Genomic DNA, 27,779 nt, shown 5'->3' with positions numbered 1-27,779 from the left:
CTTTTCACGTCTGCTTGAAGATTTCAAAAGTTAGGCTGGCAGATGGATGATGCAAACGACAGCAAGTATTCCTGCACCGAATCACTGCATGAAATAAGGCAACTTGGAGGTTAATCATTAAGGGGAATATATTTACTTTGAAATAATTTTTCATGAATATTAATCAAAAATTAATTTACTCACCTATTAAATTATTTAATTATTTATGTATATATATAAAAATTTATGATTTATAATAATTTAGCTAGAAGTGCTGAGATTCAAATATGTATGTGAATGTTTGTTTAATGGTTTGTTAAAATCACACAACAGTTTACGATGTTTACAAGGGGACGTACGATCAAGTGGGAGTTTGCGATGGTGTCGAGAGAGTCATTGCGATTGGGTGTGGAACTGCTGTTTGTGAGCTGGAATTTCTGAAGAGGTTCTTTTTTTCAAATTTATTCAAGTATCTAATTTATTTTTAATAGTATTATAAAATTTTTCTGACGAAAAACGTCACTAGCCAGCAAAGTAAGTAAGAGATGATTCTGATAGTCGCACATATAATAAGTGAATAACATTCATTATAGAACCATATTGTAATATTTTAAAATCTATAAGTCTACAATGTTATTAAACACTCAAAATTCTACAAAAATCAGAATAACCCAAGTCATATTGACACACCATCCCAAATGAATCAAAAACTTTTTTAAAGGGTAGCTCCGAATATGAAGCATTTAATTTTAGTTGATAAGGACGCCGTATGCCTAGAACAGCTGAAAATGAACCTGAGCAATTCACTGCACAAAGATATCGTAGGGGAGTTGCATTCCTCTGAAGCTCAACAATGGCAGGGCCCAAACATTCGAGTTGATTTGATAACGATGTTCCATTGTCTGTATTATTTTAAACCAGAAGAAAGAAAGGTCAGAATGTGAGATTTACTTTTAGAACGTGAAACATGATATTTTAATTTTAATGGAAAAACTATTCTAAATCATTAACCTATTAATTATTGTCTTATTCAACGATGTGATTGCTAACTTGCCATAGGAATTTTACAGAAAGTGTTTTAACGATTGGTTGAATCCCGGCGGAAAGTTGTACATAAAATTGGCTAAAGACCTTCACGAAAGTCAGTCATCTTTAATCATTATGTTGAGATCATATTAGTGGAGGATTTTTTTGTAATTTTTATTAAGTTTGTCAAACATGTATGTTGTCTGAGTACTATTTAGGACATGAAAATCATCTTATTAGATATCAAAGTTGACAACAAGTTGTGCGATAAGCAAAAAGGTCGTCTTTTTTTTGGCAACTCAAACAAAATTTTCAGTTTTGACCTCTCGGTCAAAGTTGCTTCACCCATTAAATGTTTTGGATCCGCACTTGAATGTTACCAATGAAAAAAAAATTAAACATAATTTTATTTTCACCAGACAATGACGAAGACACGCTGAATAGCTTTTACAGAAAGACAGGACGACGGCCGCAGTTGGAAGCTTTCACAATAAAGGAGGAGGTTCGCAGTTTGGGCTACAAAATCGAAAGCGAACATCATTACGAGTTTTATTTGGATTTGAAGCTCTTCAACAATCGCATGCTGCATTTCGTTCAATACGATGCTACTCCTCCATACGAAAATTTGGATGTTATTAAGAAGGAAATGAACAAGATGATCGCAGACGGTAAGAAGGCTTATGGAGCTGGAATCTTATTTTGCGTTGTTAACAATGTGTCAGACAAAGCTTAATTGAATATTTATAAAATTTTCGAGCAAAAAATAATGAATTTTATTGTTAGAATGTTGAACATTATAGTGAAAATCAATTTTTATAAAAATGTTTTACACAGATGTAAAGTTATTTTCTAGTTTTCATTTAAAAGTTATTAAAACGAAATAATTGAAGTATATAGTGTTTGTTAAATTAGTTAACTTGTTGTTGTTACTTTTCGGTGAATTCAAAAAACTGATAACGAAAGACCTGTTTTGAATAAGAGAGTTTCATTCCATCACACGATGCACAGATTCGTTGTTCATCTCAAATTGATACAATTTGATTTAGCTTAAAAATAAATTTTCAAAAGTCAAAATAGATGTCAAAAGTATAAACTGATAGCATGTTATAGCCTGTGATTTTTTGTAAAGATTTTTTAAAAACATGAAAAATTTCAATAGCTGGTTAATATGTGCCAAACAGTGTCATCTACTGAAGAGATGAAAAAATATTCAAACATTAGTATGAATTTTCGAATAATGGCAAGTTTAGCTAGAGTTGCAAATTCAAGTCGACGAAGACGATGACGCTAATTGCAATATGAAAGTTAATGTCTAGCAGAGTGACGTCAGTGGTGCATGCTACAGTTGCTTCCATGGAAAAGTATGACATGATATTGATATTTCTAAATATCATTTAAATTACTTAATTTCGAAATTTGATGTTGAATGATAACTATTTAATCGTCTGCTCGTACGTGAATTTTTAATAAAATCAGCGAATTCAACATCTTTTGTATGTGTGTGTATGTGTGTGTATGTGTGTGTGTCTGTGTGTGTGTGTTTCTGTGTGTCTGTGGTGTGTGTCTTTGTGTGTATATACTGTGATTATAATGCACCGGCACCGAGCCAAAAACGTCTACAACTGATTACAATAGGATCCGCCTAATGTAACAACTGCTTTTCTTTTCATGCTAACGCTAATGTATGAAGCACAAAAGCAATACAATGCAAACCAAATTATAATTTCAATAGCTTTGCCGGGTTCTCATAAAAAGTTCTCATGTTTCTGTAATTCTGTAGTTTCTGTTCTTCAAAATCCAACTTATTTATTTCCGTTTCAGTGAAATAGATAATAGATAAAAATTCGATAGTTTTATTTATTTCAATTTTAATTAATTATATAATTATAAGAATATAAGTTGTTAAACAAAAAATGGCAGCAAACCATCTAGCAAATCAAGCTAAACGTTTGTCGTGTCGTGATTGTCTGTACGGTACGGAAACACATTACAATTTATACAAGATCCTGTGATAAAAATAGATGCATCTCACATGTGTGTCTAAATGTTAAATAAACTTAATCATGATTACTAAATTTTATTTATTTTTTATCAGAATTGATGGCAGTACTTGCTGCTCAAAAACTAGATTTAATGTTGAAAATAGGATATTAATTGACAACTTCACAGCTTAAAAACAAATTTTTCAAAGATTCCCTCATGAAACTAAACAAGTAGGCCTACTCATTTTAACCCGAAAAACGCCAAAAAATATTTGATCTAGGTTTCATAACATTGAATTTATTTTAAAATTCTCTGTAAATGCACGCAAATCACATTGGTGAGTGATTATTTTGAGTGATTATCTACCTATATAACTATGATATCATTTTAGATTTTCTTTTCTGCTAAACACATTTTCAGACGCGCGTCTGCTGCTAGATCTTTCAATTTTTAAGAGGTAAAGCCATAAATGAAATTACAATTACTTAGGATTTTGTCATAAATTATTTTATACACGTTTCTATATTACGAAAACGTAATGTAACGTATAATCTAATGGGATATGTCTTCTAAATTGATGAGTAGTAACTTTATGCAATAAATCAACTCAAACGATGTAGTATGGAACAAAAATTTATTAAAAAAAGTTTTTTTTAAATTCAATTTGCAGTAAGAAAAATAAAAAAATCATTTCGATAAAATTTTCAAATTCAAATAATAAATAACCACATGAAATCATCATAAAACTTCCAAGTCTTTAAACCTGCGACAACACATCTCGAGGTCAAACGGTTTTGCTTGAAATTTCAAACAAGTTAAAAGAAACAATAAAAAATATACTCAATCTCTTAGTTATCAAACTTTTCACCTATAAAATAACTTCTTATGATTAAACACAAAAAAGTAATTAAACAAAATAAAAAAATTAAATCACGTTAAAAGATAGATAAACTCTAGTCTAACATGAAACTGATATTTAATTATTATTCTTATCAAAAACGTTGAACGAAATGGGTTAGCAAAAACATTCCACGTTTCAACTTTTGTTTTTCTCCATAAATTTAAGGAGTTTAAATTAATTTGTCTATTACGAACAAGTTTACTTAAAGAATTGGTTGCACGGTTTTGTGTGTCAGTCAAACCATCATATATATATATATAGGCAAGCATATGCATTTATTTAAAATAATTCATTGATTCAGTCGAAACATTCATCATTGTACCTAAATCTATTTAAAATTAAAAAATGCTATTTAAACGACAATAATAGAACTATAACATACTTATAAAAAATAAAATTTGTTAAAGTTAATCAACAAAAAGATAGACAAAAAATATTTTTAAATATTTTTTGTTGAAAAAACGAACATTTAATATATATATATATATATATATATATATATATATATATATATATATATATATACCAGTTAAATACTTTAAAAACATTTTTGAAAATAATAGGGTAGTTTATCGCGTTAATTTGGAGATGAAATAAGAGAAAAAGTTCATGCAGCCTTCACGTAGATAACAGTTTTTTCATTGGACATGGATTTGTAATGTTTCATCAGTTTCGAGTACGAAGCAACTCTCAGTGAATACAAAACGTAGATGAGCAGGTTGCTGAGAAAGGCTCCGACAAAAATAATTAAAGACAAATTCTTAATGACATTTGACGGATCGGACCAATCTGTTAGATTCTTGTAGAGGACGATTCCATACTTTGTGTAATAAAGATATGAAAACAGACCGTAGAGAATGCCGTAAAAGATCGCCCATACAATGTGATACAATTTCACAGGAGATGCAGAGAGTAGCAGGTCAATCAAGACAATGAAAATGTTCATTATGTTTGCGTTGACATCATCCATTGTAAGAGGGCCCTCCCCGGTAAAGCCGTAACTTATTGTAACTATCGGAGCCGCAAAATAAGCAATGTGTTTAACCAACCATTCTATATAAATGGTAATTCTTTCAAAAATATTTATAGGACCTGTTGTGTCAATTTGGTCATTAATGCCTGAGGTTTCTTTTAATTTTCTCCCAAAGTTTTTCAGACGACTGAAAATTCCAGTCTTGTTAGTTTGGATATTAGTTATTGTTGTTTGTTTAGATCTCAACTGAATTGTTGTCCCGGGACCCGCAGCCCCAAAATTGCTTGTTTGGTTAATAATTCCTGTAACTTGTTTAGTAGTCACTACAACGTCACCTACGGCTTCAGGAGCACCAGCGTCCCCTTTTTGGTTACTACTGCCTGTAGTTTGTTTTGACGTCACCACTATTGTTGTCACGGGACTCCGAGTCACAGCGTTGTTAGGTTGGTTATTATTTCCTGTAGTTTGTCTGGATGTCGCCACGTTGTTTCCTACGGAGGCAAGCCCTCCAGTGTTATCAGTTTGGTTAACATTGTCTGTAGTTTGTCGAGATGTCAGTCCGTTGTTTCCAACGGAGGCAGAAGCCCCAGCCCCAGCGTTAATGGTTTGGTTTATTTTGCCTGAAGTTTGTATGTTTTTCACAGCTCCAGAGATATCAGCGTTTCCAGTTTGATTATTGAATCCCCGATTTTGTCCAGGTATCACTACGAGGTTTCCTCCAAAAATGTCTTGTGGAGTCACCAGGATGTCCGGTGGTGGTTTGCCTCTTATGCGCTGTGATATATCGTGAACTAAAACACGAATGGATGAGATTACGAAATAAATCATTATAACCGAGTAGGAAATTTCTGATATGTACACGAAATAGTTGAGCCCTTTTTTTGTCAAATTGATTATGACGACGATTGTTGTGTAGATGGCAACTGCCAGTTTGTACGACACAAAAATAGTTGAAGGCATTGGCCACTGTAAGCAAAAAAAGTAATAATAGCATCGCTAATATTGCATTCAGAAAACAAATTTGATTTACACAATTCAATAAACAAATTTTTCCAAGCTAAAAAATAAATAAATATTTAAAATTTGTGAGAAACGTGCAATTGAATAATGAATTGAGCAGTAAAAACCTGGGATTTGTTGAAAAGGTCTATATTGGTGATCGGGAAAAATAGGTTAGCTGTTCTGAACTCTGATCTGTAAAGGCCTAAAATTCCATTCTAAAAAAGATTAAATAAATTTTTATTAAAAAAAACTCAATGAGGTATGTTCGTTAAATAGAACACAAATTTATCTAAAAAAATTCATTTAACATGTTTGACAAAAATGGTTATGAAACCTTAAACAACGCTAGAATTTTATATAGTAATATAATAGCTTTTACTGCAATATTCAGGGTTATCGCCAAAATATCCGCGTTAATTAATTAGATACAAATCAATTTATATGATAGGTGGAAATCTGTTTGAATTCAAACCCGACCACTACAACACATGATTAGGTGCCTTTAACCATTAACTTTTTGTCATCCCACCCAATCTTCACTCGTATTCTACAGTTTTTCTCAACAAGTTTGCGACACAGTTAAAATTATTTCAATCAGAGTGATTATAATTATTTTTTTTAAAAAATAATTTTCAGGTAAATTTAAATTATTTTTGAAAAATTCTTACGTATTCTTTTTCGGTGAGTTGACCCTTTTCGTTTTTCTGGTTCCCCTGCCCCTGCCCCTGCTCCTCCGCCATATTTTTCAAAATTTCAAATCAATCAAAATAGTGGAAGATTTTTATGTCTATGTCGAACATAATAATTTATATTATTTGTAAAAAAAACTATACTGAAAGCGTTCGAAAGAAATTTAAATGTTCCAAAATCGAAATAAGAAAATTTTTACAAATTTAAAATACTGTCAAAATAATAAAATCCCCATTAAAAATGAGTTAACTGTTAAATGTTCATCAGAATCACTGCAACCAACGAAAACCTGATGCATCTATTGTTGTTGCGTTTGTATGATGGTATCTACAAGCCCAAATTTCAAACAAAGGCATTCATATGCTGTTGAATAGCGTTACAGTACAGAACAAAGCATTGTTACGAAAGCCTCACTACTACCTATAACAATTCAACAAAAATTTGAAAGTGTGTTCCATTATTTCGATTTTCTATAGCACTTACACAATGAGTCGCTTGTGTTGGGCAGATAACGAATACGTCTCTGTGTTCATTCGCATGCACAAACGTGCACAAATTTGTATGTACGAATGAGTGAATGAGTTTCAAATGAGAAATGTACGTACATATACGTCAATACATTTTATAAAAAAATTCTGAAAAGAGCAATAATGAATCAACATTTGGGTACAAATCAAATGATGAGGAGCTGCATTTATTTTTAGCAAACGATTTAATTAATCAATTGTTTATAAAACTCATAAAACTATTATAACATAATAATTAAAATATAAAAATTATTTCAAGTAAATATGTAATAAATATTCTGTAAAAAAATATATATTCAATTCAAAAAATGTTTCATTCAGCCAAAGCAGGAGACCCGAAGTTTATACACATACATACATACACACACACAAAACGAAACATTCACATGCATTTATATAAAGTTATTGAATTTGCATTTTTAGTGGCTGCGTATTTAACATTATCGTGTGTTTCTATTGTTGAGTGTGTTAGTGAAACTTTTGTAGCAGTTCTTCACTTTTATTTTGATCCAATCTGGTAATTTTCCGCGGCCTATAATAAATGAATGAAGTAATTTCCCGGAAAGATTACAGGTGGATCGACGCGTCTCGAAACATTATCATCATGCGATAAAGAATTCAACCATACTTCTCAATCTTTTTGAAACATCACCTTTTTGACGACATCGCAAGTTATATATATATGTCCATCACAGCCATCTTTAAGGTGTTCACTCTGATAACCAACGTTCATCATCACATTGCTATCATCATATCAAACCAATTTGCGAACGGTGACCTACGACACAAGAATTTTGTTTTCTTTTAGCTTTGGTCTCAGTCCTAATCATTACCTAATTATTATTAATTTGGATTGAATAAAATTTGATTTGATTTGATTTAAAATATCATACCATCTGTCTCATTAGATGGGTCTGCTCAAGTTTTATATCTTATTTGGTCATTCAAAATTTAATCACATTCAAATCATTGTTTAGTTTAACAAAAATTTTGATCATTTTTTTTATTGTTGATGTGATTGCTTTTGAACGGATAAAAAATTGAACTGACTTGAATCAGGGCTAACATTGTAATATTCCTCATCATCATCTTCTTCATTAATATTATTGCTACATCATCATCATAGTATTCATCGTTATAATCAATAATAAGATTTTTGTAATCGTTCAACAAATGTGTGGGTTTGTCTGTTTTTTTGTGTGTTTGTGTGTGTGTGTGTGCGTGTGTGTGTGTGTGATGTGTGTATGTATGTATGTATTATAATGCGCAAATGAAAAAGTTTGAACACTTTTGGACTTTGCATTTTTAAGTATGTTTACATCTAATTTATGTGAGACAACACCAAATACAGGAACATTTTTAAATGCCTGCGAATTCTTATATTTTAAAATGTCACCAAACAAACACTAAAGTTTAACGCGAATGCATCTTAATTATAAAATTCATCGCCAGAATCAGATGGAGAAAAAAGAGGACGACTATTCTTACGGAGAAGCTTTTAGAGATTTCAGAACGCAAGGGAGTTAGTTTTTTTTACACATTTTGATCTATTTTATTATTATTTAAACTTAAATCAATCAAATAATGCAAATAAATTTGCCGTTTGAACTGCTAGATGTCTACGAAGTGTATGACAAGTTGTACGACGAAATAGATGTCCATTATCTGAAAGACGTTGAAGACGTGATTGTAGTTGGAGGCGGACCTGCTCTAAGTGAATTGACATTCCTTAAAAAGTATTTAACTTTAAAGTCGTCTTTAAATGTAAAAAAAAAATTTCAAATCACCGAATATAAAGACTGGTGAAAAACGTTAAACGTCTGACGGTAATTGAGAAAGATCCGAAGTTTGTTGAGATGATGAAAAAGAATGTTGAAAGATTACTTCCGTACAACCTGGAGTTCAATTGCCATTTAACAATGGCGCAAAGTTGGCAAGGTCCCAGCGGAGATAAACCAAAAACAGACCTCATCCTCATATTTCATAGTTTGTATTACTTTGACGAAGCTGAGAGGAAGGTTAGTGACGATTCAAAATTACGAAAAATCTGCATGAAATTTTTTGATATCATGAAACAAAATTTATTTAACCAGCCCTTAACTGTTAATTTTGTCGTTAATTTTTTTACAGTTCAATCTAAACGTTATAACGTTAAATTTTCTTTAAAATTTCCTTTTACTATTACTAAAAGGCGTTGTACGATAAATGTTTTAATAACTGGCTGAATCACAACGGGAAGCTCTTCATAAAATTGCACAAGGATATGAATGAAAGTTAGTCTGAAAAATATACAAATAAATTTTTTCATATACTCAAAAAATATTCAATTAAAAAATGCATATAAAAGTACCTTAATAAAAAAAATGTAACCGCTTGTTTTTTTTAGCTAACATTCCTTATTACGTAAACAACGTCTTTCGAGAGACAAAGAGAAAATTATATATAGAAGCGTACACTGTTAAGAGAGAGCTAGCAGAGCTGGGCTACAGTATTGATAAAGTTTATCCTTATCAGTATTACCATGACTTAAAGACTTGCAAACAGTCAATGGCTCGCATCATCCGACAGCACGCAGTCCCAGCTTACGAAGACGATTCAATAATTTTGCAGACGTTGGAAAAATATTACGAGGCCGATGGGAAGATTTGCACAAGCGGTGAACTGTTTAGTGTCCTTGGAAAGGTTTGAAAATTCCAAAGGTGTTGAAAAATGAAACTGAGAAGCTTAAATTGTGGATTGTTTTAAGTTAATTAAAAATTTTTATTATGAAACGGATAAAATGCCAAAATAATGGGCATTGCTTTTGAATATACTTACTTTTATTTTCAACGATAGCCTATTGCACTATGAAAACCTCGTCATAATTAACCCAACGTTTTTTTAATTTTGAAAAACTCTCATCAGAGTTCAGCAGAATAGAAATTAGTGATTAGTTAATTAAATCAAATTTACACATACACCACGCCACACACTCACAAACACACACAAATTATCTTTTTTAATCCCCTTAATACTTGCACTTTAACAACAGTTCGTTATTGAACACTTGAATTTCAACCTTGCATCATATCCTCTCTGAAATGTAATAATCATTTCAAATACTTTCAAATAAAAATATATCTTCAGAAAAACTTATGGCATTGCACCTTAATCAGAATATATGTAGAAAATAATTAAAAAAAGAATTAATTATAACCAAAAAAGACGTTATGAATTGACATATTAAATTCTAACCAACAACCGCCAATCAGTAGGGAAAGACTAAAATAAAAAAAATTCAAATTGATCCCCGTCCTAAATTTGGCTGGCCCTAAAACACACACTTTAGGCAGGCACATACATCAAAGATTTACAGCTAAAAAAAGAAAATACAGATTTTTTATTCATGGTCGCATTTGACACGGAAGTTTTGTTTCAAAGTGAAATTTGTTTGTCATAAGTTCTATTTGTGTATAAATATTTATTCGAGTAAATGTTAGTAATAAATATTTATTCTTATATGTTAAAAACATATCTAAATAACGCCAATCATTAACTTATATAAAGTATCATCAAATATTTAATACATTATTAGATGCAATTTTCAAACGATAAGACGTTTTAATATTAGTCTTTAGTGAGTTAACTCTTCCTTGATATGTCATTGTGTATTGTTATGTACTACGGAAATCTTATCATTTAGCATTAATTTTGTTGTCTTTGTACATGACTAAAAATTTTAACTTTTAAATAAAATAAAAAACCATCGAGTTAAATTACAATGTATTAGAATCGGAAAAAACAAATATTGTAATTCAAATTATCGAATGCTTTTTTAAATTTAATAGAATTATTGATGTTTTATTTTGAAATTCAAACGTTGTCAACTCTCGACTTCGATTATTTGCCCAACTGAAAATGTCAAATAAGATATTGTGTCTAAAAGTTGATAATTATTACAAATAATCAATCAAGCTAATGTAAACATATTACAATCTTAAAATACTTCTTATCATTTTTTTAAATATAAGAATCTGACAGACGCAGAAACTGTTACAACATGCAAGACAACTTTATAAAATGAAAACAGAATTACAACGGCGAATAAATCATGGATAATGGAGTAAAAATGATTGGTTTAAATTAATTAATTTTAAATAAGTACCCGAATTTTCTTGCATACGGCATAGTCGACATCATCAATCATTGAATGCACGCAATATTTCGGACAGATCCATTGACCAGTGAACACGTCCAGGAAATAGACCCAGTTCTCACTCTGGAACTTGCCACTCTAGAATTTTTTATAGAAACAAAAAGTTTAATTTTAGACGTCCCTAAATTTTTTCTTGATATGTTGAAACAGTAATAAGAAAAAATATATCGAACAAAGCATTGAAAGTTACAAATAATTACAGACCAGCAATTTCTTTTATTCGAAATCAAATTTAACAACATCCTTTACCCAAACAATTTTTCCTCCAGCTTTTTCAGGGAGCTTGCCTTCAATGACCGACCAATTGTTTGTTTTGTAACTGCACTGTGAATCAAAGTAAGAATGATATTAAAAATTTTACAAAAAATTTAAAAATACTAAAATAATTTCATTGCTATGAAACGAATACAATTTTTGGAAAATATTATTTATTAACTTTAAACCTTGTCACCATCCCGAGCAGTGAAAGGAATGTCAACATCTGCTTTATTTCCTTGCTTATCAAGTTGCACAGTGTACTTGAATGATTTTGGGCATTCTGCAATATTAAAATATGTTTTTAGTATTAAAATTTTGAATCATAACTAAATTATAAAAAATGATTCATGATAGAGTAAAAAATTCTGTTGCTACAACCTGCTTCTTTAGATGCTCCAGAGTGAATCTGCAAAAGACAGACCAGCAGCACACACAAAAATGATTTCATTTTAATTAATTAATTAAAATTTGATTATTTCAACTAAAACGCCACAACCAACGATTAGACCAAGTTTGCTTATGCGTATATATAGATGTTCACAATGTTGAAAAATACTCATAAACATTGAAAGAACACGTTCTTAGATCGCGAATTTCGCAAAGTCAATAAATAATGCAAACAACGAAATAGATGGATTTCATTTTTTCGAATCGACTCAAATTGTTTGAACAACTGTAAGCGTGTTAAAACAAAGTTTAATTGTATTTGTTTTAATGGAAGATAGACAATTTTTAAACTTATTAAAATTATAATAGTTATCATCAACTTTGTTAAATTACACGGAATTTTTGACTTTATGTATCAAATTCCGTGGGTGTTTTTCTATGATTTTGTTAAAATTGTTTATTTTTTAGATAGATATGGAAGGAATAGGCTAAGTTATGTTGTCTCTTTATTTCATGTTTTTTTCTTGAAAAAGCTTGTGAAAAAATAAACAAAATGTAATAATGAAAATGGCTTTCATACAGTTAATCTGTTGGAAGTATTTGACAAATGACGAACATCATAGTTGAATCAACGCATAACTTGCTAGGTACTCTGGTTTGATCGTTAACTCAGTGGAATTTCCAATTTGTAAAAGCATTATTTTTGCAAGAGATGTATTTTTAAACCATTGTTCAATTTATGTAGCTATACCAATGATAAAGACAACTTCAGTGAAGAATAGAAAATTTAATGCAGAAAAGTATGTTGAATTAATTGTTGACTCTCCGCTTGTCAAGACCATGTAAAAAGTAATGAAACCGAAAAGAATTCGACCTTTCCAATAGTAAGCTTGAAGTAATTGTAGATCAGGTTGCTCAAGTTTCAGAGAAGACATATCAGCTCTGTTGTTTGGTGATGAGTGTGAAGCAATAAAACAGCGTTGTTCACGGTTGGAGAGAATGATAGATAGATTGGATCCTAAGTTGGATTGTAAAAATGAATGGCGGAGTGTTTTGAGGGCGGAAAATAAACTTTTGTCTGAAAAACGCATGAAGTACTGATATAAGTTGATGGATGATAATAATAGAAACTCAAAAATATTGTGGATAGTTAACAAGGTTGTCTGTAAAACTAAAAATTATGTTAAAGTCTCCAATGATTTAACATCTGATCAAATTTTAAGATATTTTAATCAAAAGAATGGTATAATTGATGCATCTATTAGTGTTTCAGACAAACACGTTCTTGGCACCAGAAAGATTGATGAAGTTAACTTGTTTTTATGTTTTCCTATGGTTGCAAAATCAGAGATCAAAAAGCTGATTCTGAATTCACCAACGAAAAATGAAAAACAAGGTTTTTACTGGTCGCAACTTGGCAGCAGCCGGCAAAAATCAATATCAGTTGCGTAATTGTCTGCGGTTTTGGACTCGAACTTACTGATGAAGGATCATTAAAGAACGCCCGTTTCAATCAATTGCACAAATTGTACCGTATTCGTAATTTCTTGGACGAGTCTCCACATACTTTGGTAAATTTATTCATTCATTCAAACATTTGTTCTATGGCCTCACAAATAAATCTGTATCAGTACTTAAGATTTTTGTTTGTGATTCTAAAATTTTCTCGCAACATTTACTGGCTAGTGATAATCTACAAGTTATTATTTTTCTCACATGAATAGTATTGATTGCTTTCAAATTATTATTATTGAATTATTTATGAATTTGTGCCATGCTTATGAGAATGAGCGGTCCAACCCAATTTAATAAAAAAATTTTATCAAAATTTTTAACCTTGGCCTAAATTTGATCTTTAAGTAAACTAACTTGGACATATTTTATATTGATGTTTGTCTTTCAATCAACATATTTGTATGCGATAAAGAACAATGCTCTAATTCTAATAATTTTTATTGATCAAATCATCTTTTAAATCAACAATCAAATAACGATAGATTAGAATCCTTTGCACGTTTTGCAACAGTTGTTCTTGGCAATGGGGCACCACTTCCTTTTATCTAGTGCAACTTCTTCGCATGTATACGAGTAGTCACTTTCATGGAACAAGTTCGGTGCGTCTCCATATATGCACGGGTCTAAATTATTTTTTGCATCTATTTTAAGCATTTTATTTTTCAAAAAATTAAACTTTATAAAATTTCAACTTTAACTTCATTGTAAATTTTATAAAAGTTGTCAAACGACCGAAATTTGTATAGAGGCATCAACCTGTAAATTTCAATCCCAGTAAATACAATCTTTAAAAAAAACCTGTAACAGCAGGAGCCCTGTCATCTTGAACACACTTTTTATCCATGCACCACATTTTGTCTCCACAGGAAGAGCCTGCGAAGGCAGGGCCGATGGGAGCACAACCCTTTGTCTGCGGATCGAAGCAGTAAACTTCGCGGCACATATCAGCATGACCAGAAACGCCAGGCTTTTGAATTTTAATTTTAATTATTTAAAAAAAAAGAATTTAAAATTTATCCGGTAAAAACTATCAAGTACAATTTTTGATGGAATTTTTAATGTTTAGATAGAATTATTCAATTTTTTTTAAAATAATGTGACTGATTCAAGTAATATTTGAATAATAATTTAGTTAAAATAACTGAATAGCTCAATTTAATGCTAAAATAGAAAAGTTATGACTAAAAACTAACAGTGCAAAATTTGTGCCCTTTCCCTAATCTCATCTCGCAATGAAAATCTGGACTGTACTTCAATCCCATTGCCTCTTTCAGATATCCCGACGTATCTTCAGCTTTCCTGCTCATGTTTGATTTTGACATGCAGTTTTGTCCTGTTCTTGAAATTATAAAAAAGATTTGAACAGTCAACGATATATTGGCAAATCATTTTTTTGTCAAATTAAACCCTCACTGGTCCAAATATTTGGTATGATTTTCAAAGTTGAATCTGGTGCATGGTGAGAATGTATGGTAGTTGTTATTTTTCGCATAAGCCTCGTATACAGCAGTCATTATGTAGTAATCCTTTGGTTTGCAGTCATTTTGAACGCCATCGTGATGAGAACCTAACCTGCAAAGAAAGGCTACAGATTTTTAGCTTTTGGCCAAACATGTATGAATCAATAAAAACCAAAATTTATTGACCAAATAATTTCATAAAATTTAATTTTCATAATTTTCATAAAAAGAATAATAATTTTCATAAAAAGAATAGGGCAGTCCTAAAGCCATCTCTTCAGCTACATCTTCCTAATTTTGAATTGTACCTCAAATTATGCTAATGTCATTTGGGTTTAAAATTGTTTCAAACTAATCATGATTAAAAATTTGAAAACAAAACTTCTCACATATGCCCCATCTCATGAGCGAAGATTACTAAGGTGTCTGCAAAACTGTTGCCCACCTTGACAACGGCCGCAGCACGAGTAGAACATACAGTACCCCTGTAGGCTATGCCATTAATGAAGTTGTTTGTCTCGTAACTGTAGTCAGCAAGGGGGGGAGGGAATTTGTTCGAGAATTGAAAAAAAATCAAATAATTGTAAAAACTCAACAACAATATTAACTGAAATTATAATAATATCAGTGATTTTGCTAAAAGCAACCTGGTAAATAAAACAGCCATGTCAAAAACTGGAATAATTTTATTTGGATTATCAGATGTCTTCACGTTATCCTTCACCCATATCAACAAGCTTTCTAAGGCTGCATTCATGTTTAAAGTTTCATCGTTGATTTTGTTATTCTCTATGAATGGCACTTTGTTGGGAGTCTGAAAAAGATTGACAACTTTAAATAAATATCATTGCTGGCAGGCGCGATGTCTTGATTCACGTGTGTTTGCATAGACTGTAATAATGTAGTTGTTACTTTTAGATACATTAATTAACAGAGAAGAGAGTTGAATAAATTTATAAAATAATTTTGTTTCCTCACATCGGCTATGTAGAAGCCAATAAGTTTGATCGAATACGTGTGCTGCCTGTCATCAATTGTTCTGTATTTCTGGTCAACCTTTGCAAATGTTCAATAACAAGATTTTCAAAACTAAAAAAAACTAGGCAAATGAACTGAATTCTTAGGAACTCACAAACATAAACCAAATAAAAACATCGTAGACAAAGTATTTTATCAGCTTAATTGAAACTTTCAAATGATGTAATAAGTAAAAATAAAATTGAAATAATTAAATTTAGATTAACATTTGGCAACATACCCCATCAGCCAAATGTGCAAAGTGGTAGCGAAGCATGTCGATAGTTTTGTCTTTGTTGTTGTCATAGTAACCCATCCATCTGTCGGTTGAAGAGTAATGGGTTTGTATAATAACAGGAATGTCTTTCTCGTCGTTGGATAAAATTATGATGTAATTAATGTAATATTAAACAGTTTGGTCAATAGAATGTTTTTAAAAATTTGTTATAAATGTTAATTTTTTAGGAAATATTCTTAGGGAAGCCTTATAAATATGATATTAAAATGTTGGTTTATATGTTAAAATTGTTTACACAAAATGTTTCATTACTACATAATAACAAGGTTATATGGAAAGGGTAAATAGAAATAAAATTAATATCTCTATAAGAATAAATTCAATCTTCAAAAGAAGTTTGTGATAACTTGTTGTAGATAGAGTTGTCTATGATAAAGAATACTTCTATAACCAAGTCTCCACTGCCGCCTACACGTTTGACTTGCATATTTTCAACTGTAGTTTTTGACAATAAATTGAAATTAAAAAATTCACAATTCAAGTTTGTTTCTCAATTAAGAGGCATATTAATCAAAAACTAGGTTTGATTTCAAATTTTAAAAACGATAACTAATACATTTACCTTTGACACGTTCATTGGCTGCCAGGTCGCAACTTAACGTTAAGGTAACAATTAGTGTGAAAAATTTTAACGAAACCATTGTTACTATTAGATAAGATTATCTAGAAGCAAAGAATTAATTCGATTTTCATCAAATTAATAAAGAAAGCAACGAATAATCGGATGTTTAAATAGAGATTCACCCCGCAATATTTTGCCCACGTATTTAGACCATATGTTACTATATCATCGTCAGTGATTAATTTTTGACAACCAATTTTTTCAAAATAGCGTATAATTTGGAAATTTGTGTGTCTGCATGAAGAAACATTACTTGCATGGATAAAAATAAGGACTTAGCTACGGGGGGGGTGCTACTTAGCTAGGGGGGTTGCTATAGGGTTGACCACTCCATGAGAAAAAAAATTTTTTTTCATATGAATATCTGGTTTTTTACAAATCTACTCAACACCACGCACTCACTGCAGAAATGCACACAAGGTACGCTGCTTTTTGTGTAAATAGTCCTCACTATTTGAGGAAAAAAATTGTTTTTTCAAAAATTTGAAAAACTCTATGCTCTTTTCTTTTTTCTCTTTCTCTCTCTCTCTCTCTCTCTCTCTATATATATATATATATATATATATATATATATATATATATATATATATATATATATGTACCTAAAGACTTTGGATTGGAATGTTGTTTTAAGTTGTTCAGACACTGATACAGCTTTTGAATTGTTTTCTAATATTTTTAAGCAAGCTGTTATTAAATTTTGTTTAGCAACTCATAAACGAACTCGCAAGAAAAAACCCTGGATTACCAAGGGTTTGGTTATTTCCTCTTTTGTTAAAAATAAACTTTATAAGAAGTTCTTACAGTCAAAATCTTTGTCTGACCAATTGTTATATAAAAATTACAAAAATATTTTTGTAAAATTATGTAGAGTTTCAGAAGATATGTATTTTAGGGATCAATTTAATAGAAATAGGCATAATGCTAAATGTACCTGGAATTTATTGATGCCATGTATGGGTATGAAAAAAATTCAATCTTATAATATTACTGTGGATAATTGTAGTCATTCATTAGGGGTGGTGAAAATGTTAGTCATGGTTATCGTAAGTATTTGGATGTTCATTTTTCAAACATTTTTATTTTATTTGATTGTTCCTTCCTTGAAATCATTGATTCTATTAATAATTTTAAAAATTCTTATAGTTCGGGTGATGATTGTTTTTCAAACTTTTTACTAAAAAAAACTTTTAATAATATTATTATTCCTTTACAACATTTAATAAATTTGTCTTTTAATAATGGTTATTTCCCTAAATGTTTAAAGATTTCTAGGGTTATACCCTTGTTTAAATCTGGTAATAGGCATATTATTAATAATTACCGACCTATATCTATTATTTCTAGTTTAGCCAAACTTATTGAAAAAATTGTTCATAATAGACTTTCTAATTTTTTAAATTCTAATAACATTTTCTGCTCTAATCAGTATGGTTTTCGTCCTAAACAATCTACACAATTTGCTATTGCTGACGTAATAAATTATGTTTCTCTTGCTCTTGAGTTTAAAAAATTCTCTATTGGCGTTTTTATTGATCTCTGTAAGGCTTTTGACTCATTGGATCATAAAATTTTACTAAATAAATTATCTAGATACGGTATAAGAGGAATAGCTTATAAATGGTTTTATTCTTATCTGCATGAACGTTATCAATATGTCTCTATTAATAATTCTGTCTCAACTGTCTTCTATTGCATCAGGTGTTCCGCAAGGTTCTATTTAGGGTCCTCTATTATTTAATATTTTTATTAATGACTTTATTAACTCTTCTAGTGTTTTAAAATTTGTACTTTTTGCCGACGATACTACTTTACTTTTTTCGAATTATAATCTTGATTCATTGGTTTCTACAATTAATAATGAATTAATTCATGTCTATGATTGGGTTGTTTCTAATAACTTAAGAATTAACCTGCACAAAACTTTATTTATTTTTTTTGGTCCTAAAATTCGTACAGACATTTATTATCCTAATATATTAATTAAAAGAGTACATTCTGTAAAATTTTGGGTGTTGTTATCTCTAGTAATTTGAATTGGTTTGATCATATAAGGTGGATATCTAGCAAACTATCCAAAAATCTGGGTGTAATTTATCGTTTGAGATCTAGATTTCCTATTTTTACTTTAATGTCTTTATATAATTCTCTCATTTTGCCTTACTTAACTTATTGCATTCCTGTCTGGGGTTGTAGTTCGAAGTCCAATCTTCATATGTTAACTCTTAATCAAAATTTTTTCTTGCGTATTTTGTTTAAATTAAATAGAATTGATCACAATAGCCATTATTATAATATGGCAAATATTTTAAATGTAAGTCAATTACACACTTTTTATTCTTTAATTTTCTTTTTTAAATTATATAAACTTAATTTTTGTCCGCTACTTCATAAGCAAATTATCATATTTAAAAACCAAAATACTCGATCCTTGAGATATAATTCTGATTTTTATTTTTCTAAACCCAGGTTAAATTTTTATATAAATTCAGTACTTTCTTTATCAATGCATCTTTGGGATTTACTGCCAATATATGCTAAGAATTCATTGACTCTATGTTCTTATAATTATATAATTAACAAATTGGTTCGTTGAAATTACTTTTCTTGATTAATTTTTAATATAGCAACTCGACCATTTAGTTTTATTGTCTTAATTTTCATATTACTCGAAAATGTTTTATTATTATTATTAGTGTATAGTTAAAAGAATTCCTTTCTCATCATCTATTATTTTTATATTTTGTTTATAATAGAATTAGTTTCATGTTTATGTTTATTACTATCCATAATCCTTTTCTATTGTGTATAGGTGGCCCTACAAGTTGATACTTCGGGTCTCCTAGCGAAAAACTGTTGTTATTTTGCTGAATAAAGCTATTTTTGAATTGAATTGAATATGTATAATATTAAACTACGAACTACAAACATACTTCTCTGTTCTCTAACCAAAGAACGTCATCTCTCGTAATAAAAAACAATTGCACTGGTAAGCCATGGCATGACGACGACCAAGCTATCGAGAAGACTCACGATGCACGTACAAACTGACGCTATAAAGAATCACCTGAAAGAGAAACACAAAACTAAAATTACTAGACAAATCTTGGACCACGATGTTGAAATCTTACATTACAATAACAACCATTTTAATTAACCACTGGCCGAATCAATACTCATAGAACAAAGACATCTAATAATAAATATCCATCAACGTGCAATTGGAATCCTCCCTGCTAATAAATTTATCAAATCAAATCAAAAATTCATTTATTTAACACAAAATGAAAATTTGAGATTGTGAGGATTTACGGAGATCCCATAAGAAAATCAAAACTTGTACAGACCAGACTTGTACATATAATCAACAATATATCAAATAAGTGAATAAAAGTTATGAAAATGGAGTTCTAAACAAACAACCTCCAAGCTCATCAATTCCAAAACTAACTATCAAGAACCAAACAATTGAAAATAAACAAAAAATTTGTGATATATATATATATATATATATATATATATATCTTTGTGTGTGTGTGTGTACGAGAGAGAGAGAGGGAAAGAGAGAGAGAGAAGAAAAGAGAGAGAGAGAGAGAGAGAGAGAGTAAAACACGTTTGTTGATAGATTACGTTGAATTAGTTAAATGATGTTGATGGATGGTTATTAATATAACAAATTTTATATGAAAGAAAAAGTATTGCATAGATTTAGAAAAGTGCTATCACCTAAATTATCATATCGTTGTTTCTTTGTGTTATTCGTCAAGATGTCGACCGATTATGATGATTTACAGTCACACATATGCCAATTAATTACATATTGTTCATATATTTTTTTTATTGTATATTTTACAATAATGAATTCAGTTTTTATCCTTGCCAATCCTTGAAAATTAAATTCCAATGGAAACTTCGGTAATTAAAAATGGTTCAACTGATTTTTTGTAAACTTTCAACTCATCCTAGTAAACAATTGATAAATTATGTTGAATTTACTTTCAAATTTATAGGGGTTTATCTACAATACAAACTACCCATGTTGATAACATTTTTATATTACAGAAACATTATATAGCACTAACTCAAAGTTTCTCAAGAGGGCTATTTAAATAAACATTATGAAACACAAAATCACTGAAAGAATAAACAAAATGTAATACCATTTCAAAAATAAATAAGATTTTAAATTCTTTTTAAAATTTTCAATGTTCAGCCCAGGTGACCTCAGTGATTTCGACAATGCATACCACAAAGAGGGGCCTGATACAGCGATGTTTTTTGATCCAACAAGCAAATTTGCATTGGTTGCAGTCAACTTTAGCTGCTTTATTCTTAATTGACTGAAGTATTGTCAAAGACTTATCTGGGATACCATAAAACAAACTGTTGCAGTAATGTATTCGAGCATGGATATACGCGTGAACTAAAGTTTGACATTTGTCGCTATCACGTAACGCTCCGAGTGTATTTTTGAAGATTTAAAAATATGTTGTTTTAGATGTATCAGCCCACAATGATTCAAAGCAAACAACACGTTAAGCTAAGTAAACAAGTTTTAATCAATTACTGATCTATAAATTCAACTTCTTAATACAAACAATTAATTAAAATGAGCGTCAGTCAGTGCGATTAGAAAATCTGTATAAAATCGACTCAACGCTTCAGGCTAAATCTCTAGAGCAATCGTACTTTCTATCGTTGAGATTTTGCATTTCGTTGAATTTTTATTTACCGTAAAATGTGCTGGTATTTTCTGGTGAGGTGTTTGCTTCTGGTGGTTTAGTTCAATGCCGTTCTGTTACAAAATGGTTGGTTTATTGCGTCTTTTCTCATAGGACTGGCTGCATTGCTATTCGGAATAAACTTTATTGCTTCACTTTTACTAGCAATCAGTTTGAGAAGATCGCATCGCTCCATTGAAACGAATATCAATAAATTAGAAACTAAATTAAAATTTTGACTAGAAAACAAACTTATCTCAGAACAAATAACCAAACTATCCGCAATGAAAGATGGAGAATGAAGACTAGTGAAACAAACGTAAACAAAGAGCTATTTTCGTGAAGCAAAGAAATTTAAACAGTTTTAAAAAAAGTAAGTTAAAAATTAAATTACGTATGTAACTTGCTAATGGAAAAAATTTCCCATTCCCATTATTCCCGCGGTATTTTACCGATATTTTTTCCTGCTAACGCGGGTACCCTCGAAAATATTTTCCATTCCCGCGGTTTTCCCGCGGGATGGTTTCCCATGCAGGCTTCTAATTCATAGATACGACAGATCCAATTCCTTTACCCTAGCACACACGCATTAGCGCTATTGCTATATTTATGTTTTTGTAAAAATTCTAGGTTTCAAATATTTGAAAAAAAAATCTCATAGATTCATTGTTAATAAAAATTAATTAAAATTTAAAGCAAGGCTGGCTCAAACTTGGCGACAGATACTTCTTCCTCCAGCCGGCAATTAGTGAGTCTTGTAAAGAGAGAGGTAATCAATTATACAACACGACTATTCAGGGCCATAGATATGAAGTTTGCTACCAGTGAACTTCAGAAGAAAAATTCATTAAAATACTTGAAAACTGTCAATGAATTTGATTGCAATTTATTGAGATAGGACTTTGTTTTCAAATTTGTTAAAACAAGTTTTCATTGAAAGAGTTATTTAATAAGAAGATTCACGCAATAAATGAAAGTTCCTAGCAGCATGAAGTCCACTGTTGATTTCAATCATCGCAATATAAATTAAATTGTAGAATTCATAAAAACGTATTAATTAATGATAGTTCAATGGTTAAAGGCGCCTGGCCTTGCTGCTGCAGTGACTGGGTTCGAATACAAAGAGATCCCCACCCATCATATGCAATGTTTATGATGCGTGGTTTTCACGCGTATTCATATACGCTGTGTGTTTGTTGCAAGAGAGAGTAACCTTTAACTTAATTAATACAGCCCCGCGATGTTAATTTGCTGTAATCACATCATCCTCCAATCATCATCTTCGTCATTATCAATACCACCCATGAAATCACCACTATCGTCACCGCCATCATCGTCATATGATAAAGATGATTGTTATCACAATCCTTATCAACTTTATTATCGTTAAAACTATATTAAAAACATAGAGCTTATTAAAAGTTTAAAAAAATTTGAAAAACTGAGAACATCATCACTATCGCTTGTGATGTCATCATCGTCGTAATCTTCGCCGTCACTAAATTAACCACAAACATCATCATCATCTACATCATCTTCATCATCATCATCATCGTTGTCAGTGGATCAATGATATTTGACCGCTTAAGCCTGCATCATGTTCAACTTTTCAATCCATATTAACAGCAAAAACAAATAAACTAATCTAATTTCATTTGTTATTTTTTTCATTTTTCGACCATATGAGCGTTTGTGTTATTTCAAAATTTAAAAACTGTCTCAACATATTCTCAATGTTTTTTTTATTTTATAGATTATGTAATACAAACATTATATAAATATCATATAAACAAGGAATTGAATAACATTTTGAACGAATGAACAAATGAGCGAACGAACGAACGAACGATTGAACAAACAAACGAATAAATAACACTTGGAACGCATGCGCAAAAATTGTTGAAATAGTATGAATACAAAAAATTGTTTAAAACAACTTCTTGTTGTAGCTGGTTTCTTCAAGGAAGACAATCGTTAAATTTGATCGTTAAATTTGAAGTACTTTTCTTTTTGTTGAGGAATTTATAAAGGAAAAAAGAAAATGAGAATCAATAGAATAGGATGTGGAAGCATTAGATTTTACATGTTTGACGTCATATCATATATCTATACATATACATTATACATGTGTATGTATATAGACATAAACTTGGAAGAGGAAAGAAACAAGATGGGCTACTCGATCGAGTACCTAGAGAATATGTATTCAAATATGCCTAAATACACAGGTAGGTATATATTATTATTCAAAAATTTGTATAGCGCTAATTACAAACAAAATGTTTCTCAAAAGCACTATCTAAATATATATATATATATCTATGTATTGTGAATATAACTGCGTGTATATATGTATATATAACTGTGATTGTGAGTGTATTTGTCATTGTTTATGTAGATGTATAGGCGATTGTATGTGTATGTAATTTTATATCTATGTATGTATTTCAAAGTAATTGTACTCGCACTCTGTCAAATTTAATAAAAACAGCATTTGAAAAAAAAAATTATAGTTTAATTATTTATTTTTGAATTATAAATTATTTTAATTTTATTATTTTAAAAATATTCATCTTTTGAATTTAACAATTTTCGCCGAGAAAAATTTATTGATTCCATTAATAAAACAATGAGAAGCATTCGTCGCATACTACAAAACTCATTCAGTAGATGATTTCTTTCTTCTGGATTTCCGTTGAGAAAGTTTTTTGATACCAATCCAATTTTGTTCTGCATGTTTGAAAAATGAATAAATATACATGAGGGATATTTTTCTTGCTTGAGTTAGATCCTCAAATCTAAACTTTTTCCGAAAATGGCCAATATTTTGTTAATTTTATTTCTAAATATCGTTAGCGCTAAAACAAGTTGCTTTCACAGATACCTGGAGGAGAAAGTAGATTTTTGTTCGTGCGACCATCCTATTGAGGCCACGAGCTTGTCCGCGTTCTCGTTTATGGAAGCCGTCTTGCTGTGTTCAATGAGATGTTCACAAATAGCCGGCTGTGTGGTTTACAACTTCTTCATTGCTACTAACCAGTGCCAGCTCTTCAATCAAACCTTGAACAAGTTCTCTGTCTTGCCCGGTTGCATAAATTATTTTAAAAATGGTAATTCTGGTTTTATAATTGTAGTCAAAGTGTTTAAATTAATTTGTTGATAATGGATACTTGAATGACGTGAACAGATGGAGAGAATCCTCCAATCATTCGACCATTGACGATCACTGTGGACAACGAACTCTGGGAGTTTTACCTAAACGGAAACAACGTATCTGTGGCAAAACATTTTCCAAATGCAAGATTCTGGAGCATTCCTGACACATACAATTTGACTGGCGGAATTCAAGTCATTGCGCTCAAGACCTACAACTATCAAGGAGATGGTTAACATAATTTTTTTCAAATTATCCGAGTATTTCCATTTACGTTTATAGTTCAGTTAAAACGTTTCAACGCAATGTTGATTTATATCTCCAGGAGGTTTCATAGCCAGTACGTCGGACAGCTACATCCTGACCAACGCGACTTGGAAGTGCAGTCTGAACTATTACGATGGTTGGTACAAAATCTATTACAACGATTCCTTCTGGCCTGCAGCGAAAAACGCAATATGGCCAACGTCAACGAACTATTATCCTCCTCTATCGAAAGCAGCTAAATGGATTGTCGACTCCACAGACTGCAAGAACTGCGTCCTTTACTGCAGAAAAAATGTTATCGGTAAATTTCAGAATATTTGTAATAATTTTCGCTACAGGATATTATTCAAAATAAGGTTATTTTTTGTTTCAGAGTACGTTGAACCGAACGGCTGCCTGTAGATCATGTTAAAGTATATCAATATAAACGTCATATTTCTTAATACTAATTAGTGGGAAACTGTCTGCTTGTACTCAAATGCTGCTGGCACAGATATATCTAAAGTTTTTATACAGTCATTTTCTGATGCACTACTTTTTAATCTCATTGTTAGTTGAAGCAAATACTACCGCACGTTGAGATTTTAGCACTTATTCACGTTCTGCTATTTTGTGATTTTTTTCTGACGATTTTGCAAAACATTTTCCATTTATTAAAAATTTTAAAAAATTTGTCAATCGCAATATTTTTAAAATTTTAATTTTTGAATTTTAAAAGTTACCTTCATTCTTCTATAACGTTTTCATGAACGGCTTTATAGTCAAAATTAAAAACCGTTGAAGATGTATCTTCATTAGGAATAACATATGTAGAAATTAATCTACATATTTTATTCTTTTAGATTCCAATTTTGCATTGTATTGAGTTGTATTGTACTGTATTGTACTGTTTTGTATTGTATTGTATTGAATTGTATTGTATTGTATTGTATTGTTTTGTATTGTATTGTATTGTATTGTTTTGTATTGTATCGTATCGTTTTGTATTGAAGATTTATAAGCGTCTTTGTTAATTTGCAAGCCTTTCCTTTCACATGTCAAAAACCAGTTTGGAAACAATTGTTTGCAGTTTTTCCATTGAATCTGCCATAAGAGCTGTATCATCAGCATATCTTACATTGTTTGTATTCACGTCTTCAATGAATATTCCAGGTAGATATTCTATCTTTTTCAAGATGATCTTACTACAGAAACTGTACAGGTCTGGAGAGAATACACAGCCTTGTCTAACACCTTTCATTATTTCGACAAAACTAGAAATTTGAAACTTCAGATCTGATTTTGCTTCGGGCTCTCACCATCAGAATTCTCAAGAGACGTTTTGTAAGATGACTCATCATAAACATAAAAAACACATTAAGTGTATTGTAGTTTTATATCATAATTATAGGCTGTTTAAAATGAAAAAATATAATTCAAAAATTATCCTTCATGTGTTGAATCAATGCATCAATTTTATTGGTTTGTTTTTTATAAACTTTTAACAAAATAAACAAAAAATTGATTAGTTTTTGTATTTCAATACAATTTTGTTTTTCAGTTCAACATTTCTCGGAATAAGTGTATATTTTTTATTCTCCAAAGGATCTCAAAATTTTAAAGTTTGCGTGGAGACGTTTAATCTTAACGATGTAGTTGTTTTCAAATTTATCTTTAAACTCACAAAAATTATGTTATCTTTTTATCACTATTTTCATCGTTCCCGCGCAAACTTTCTATTATTCTTTCACCCATCACCACATTCAAAAAAAAATCAATCTTAAATTATTAAAGTGGAAAAAACTCTGATGAGAAAAAAAAGAAGAAGTGTGCATCATTGAATAGAATTTTGTACAACTACGGTGAGTTGGATGATAATGGTGATTAAACAATGATGATTGTAATGGTAACGTATCCGTGGCTAGTGAATATATGATAATGAGATGATGAGAGGGATATAGATGATGATGAGGATAAACGTGCTGTTGTTTGGTTGATGTTAGTAAAAATGATGTTACGTAGGAAAGCAATGGTGATCAGTGTTGGTGAGATATAAATTTAACTATTGAAAAAAATGTTTGTTTTCGATCGATACTGATAGTGATGACGACGATAAAAGATTTTGACGATGGAGACGATGAACTTTTTAGATGATACTCCTACGATCAATTCTGATCATACCACTTGCATATAAATCTCCCAAAAAAATCAATCAATCACGAACATTAATAAATAAATAGTGTATCAATAAAGCCTGCTACAAAAATTTGCTTTGAATTTGCAGCCGATCGTGTTTTAATCGATCATTTTAATTGGTACACTCAAGCCTCATTTTTAGCAAAATTTCATTAGAATTATAAACAACTACTTTATCGTCTTCATAGTTATATATTAACTTTTTATTATTCACCTAATATCAACTGACTCGGGACTATAGCTAAAATTCAACCGAATTCTTGAATTACGTTCAAACACATGACAATCGCCATGTATTTTTCAGTTAGAGTATTCCTACTCTAACGTTCAAATGTTGGTCTGGTTTTGAAGCAGAGTTCAGTGATCGCATTCGTCGTGATGAATATTTCAAAATTCTGGTTTAAACTCATCAATCATCATTTCGCTTATATACTATCGATCATCTAATGACAAAGGCTTCTGGTTTAATAATTCACGATAAAAATGTTCATTCTTGTTTGAGTCAAGCGAGCACTACCTAAACAAAAACAGTTTGTTGCTAGAAAGGAAAATTTGTAGATGGAGTAGTTTAAGTAAAAATGTTATTATTTTATTTATATTATCGCCGTCATGTTTCTATTTTTATTTTT

At 30.5% G+C, this 27,779-nt stretch overlaps 6 protein-coding genes across 6 annotated transcripts; 3 read left to right on the top strand and 3 right to left on the bottom strand.

Annotated features, from left to right (window-relative positions):
- Positions 1-42: 42 nt before the first annotated feature.
- On the top strand, positions 43-1,738 carry HELRODRAFT_177817 (hypothetical protein; the record flags this gene model as incomplete). Its single annotated transcript, XM_009025964.1, has 5 exons — positions 43-109; positions 313-424; positions 701-911; positions 1,039-1,120; positions 1,425-1,738. The coding sequence occupies 5 exons, from the start codon at positions 43-45 to the stop codon at positions 1,736-1,738; spliced, it is 786 nt and encodes a 261-aa protein (XP_009024212.1).
- Positions 1,739-4,496: 2,758 nt separating this feature from the next.
- HELRODRAFT_177816 (hypothetical protein) lies at positions 4,497-6,604 on the bottom strand (the record flags this gene model as incomplete). Its single annotated transcript, XM_009025963.1, has 3 exons — positions 4,497-5,828; positions 5,990-6,079; positions 6,533-6,604. 3 exons carry the CDS (start codon positions 6,602-6,604, stop codon positions 4,497-4,499), a joined length of 1,494 nt encoding a protein of 497 aa, XP_009024211.1.
- A 1,935-nt stretch (positions 6,605-8,539) lies between these two features.
- Positions 8,540-10,520, top strand: HELRODRAFT_177815 (hypothetical protein; the record flags this gene model as incomplete). The annotated part of the gene is made up of 6 exons (XM_009025962.1): positions 8,540-8,603; positions 8,697-8,817; positions 8,880-9,099; positions 9,273-9,354; positions 9,468-9,763; positions 10,410-10,520. The coding sequence occupies 6 exons, from the start codon at positions 8,540-8,542 to the stop codon at positions 10,518-10,520; spliced, it is 894 nt and encodes a 297-aa protein (XP_009024210.1).
- Positions 10,521-11,213: 693 nt separating this feature from the next.
- Positions 11,214-11,982, bottom strand: HELRODRAFT_177814 (hypothetical protein; the record flags this gene model as incomplete). Its single annotated transcript, XM_009025961.1, has 4 exons — positions 11,214-11,354; positions 11,517-11,600; positions 11,720-11,814; positions 11,913-11,982. 4 exons carry the CDS (start codon positions 11,980-11,982, stop codon positions 11,214-11,216), a joined length of 390 nt encoding a protein of 129 aa, XP_009024209.1.
- Positions 11,983-13,919: 1,937 nt separating this feature from the next.
- HELRODRAFT_177813 (hypothetical protein) lies at positions 13,920-16,852 on the bottom strand (the record flags this gene model as incomplete). Its single annotated transcript, XM_009025960.1, has 10 exons — positions 13,920-14,077; positions 14,235-14,403; positions 14,630-14,774; positions 14,850-14,962; positions 15,342-15,420; positions 15,544-15,710; positions 15,875-15,952; positions 16,155-16,233; positions 16,559-16,646; positions 16,774-16,852. 10 exons carry the CDS (start codon positions 16,850-16,852, stop codon positions 13,920-13,922), a joined length of 1,155 nt encoding a protein of 384 aa, XP_009024208.1.
- A 7,517-nt stretch (positions 16,853-24,369) lies between these two features.
- Positions 24,370-25,377, top strand: HELRODRAFT_177812 (hypothetical protein; the record flags this gene model as incomplete). Its single annotated transcript, XM_009025959.1, has 3 exons — positions 24,370-24,664; positions 24,742-24,939; positions 25,034-25,377. 3 exons carry the CDS (start codon positions 24,370-24,372, stop codon positions 25,375-25,377), a joined length of 837 nt encoding a protein of 278 aa, XP_009024207.1.
- Between the last annotated feature and the right edge of the window lie 2,402 nt (positions 25,378-27,779).

Source organism: Helobdella robusta (genome assembly GCF_000326865.2).
Source record: "Helobdella robusta unplaced genomic scaffold HELROscaffold_44, whole genome shotgun sequence".
NCBI classification, from domain to species: domain Eukaryota; kingdom Metazoa; phylum Annelida; class Clitellata; order Rhynchobdellida; family Glossiphoniidae; genus Helobdella; species Helobdella robusta.
Note: the sequence above shows the minus strand (reverse complement) of the source record. Positions and strands in the feature narration are given on the sequence as shown.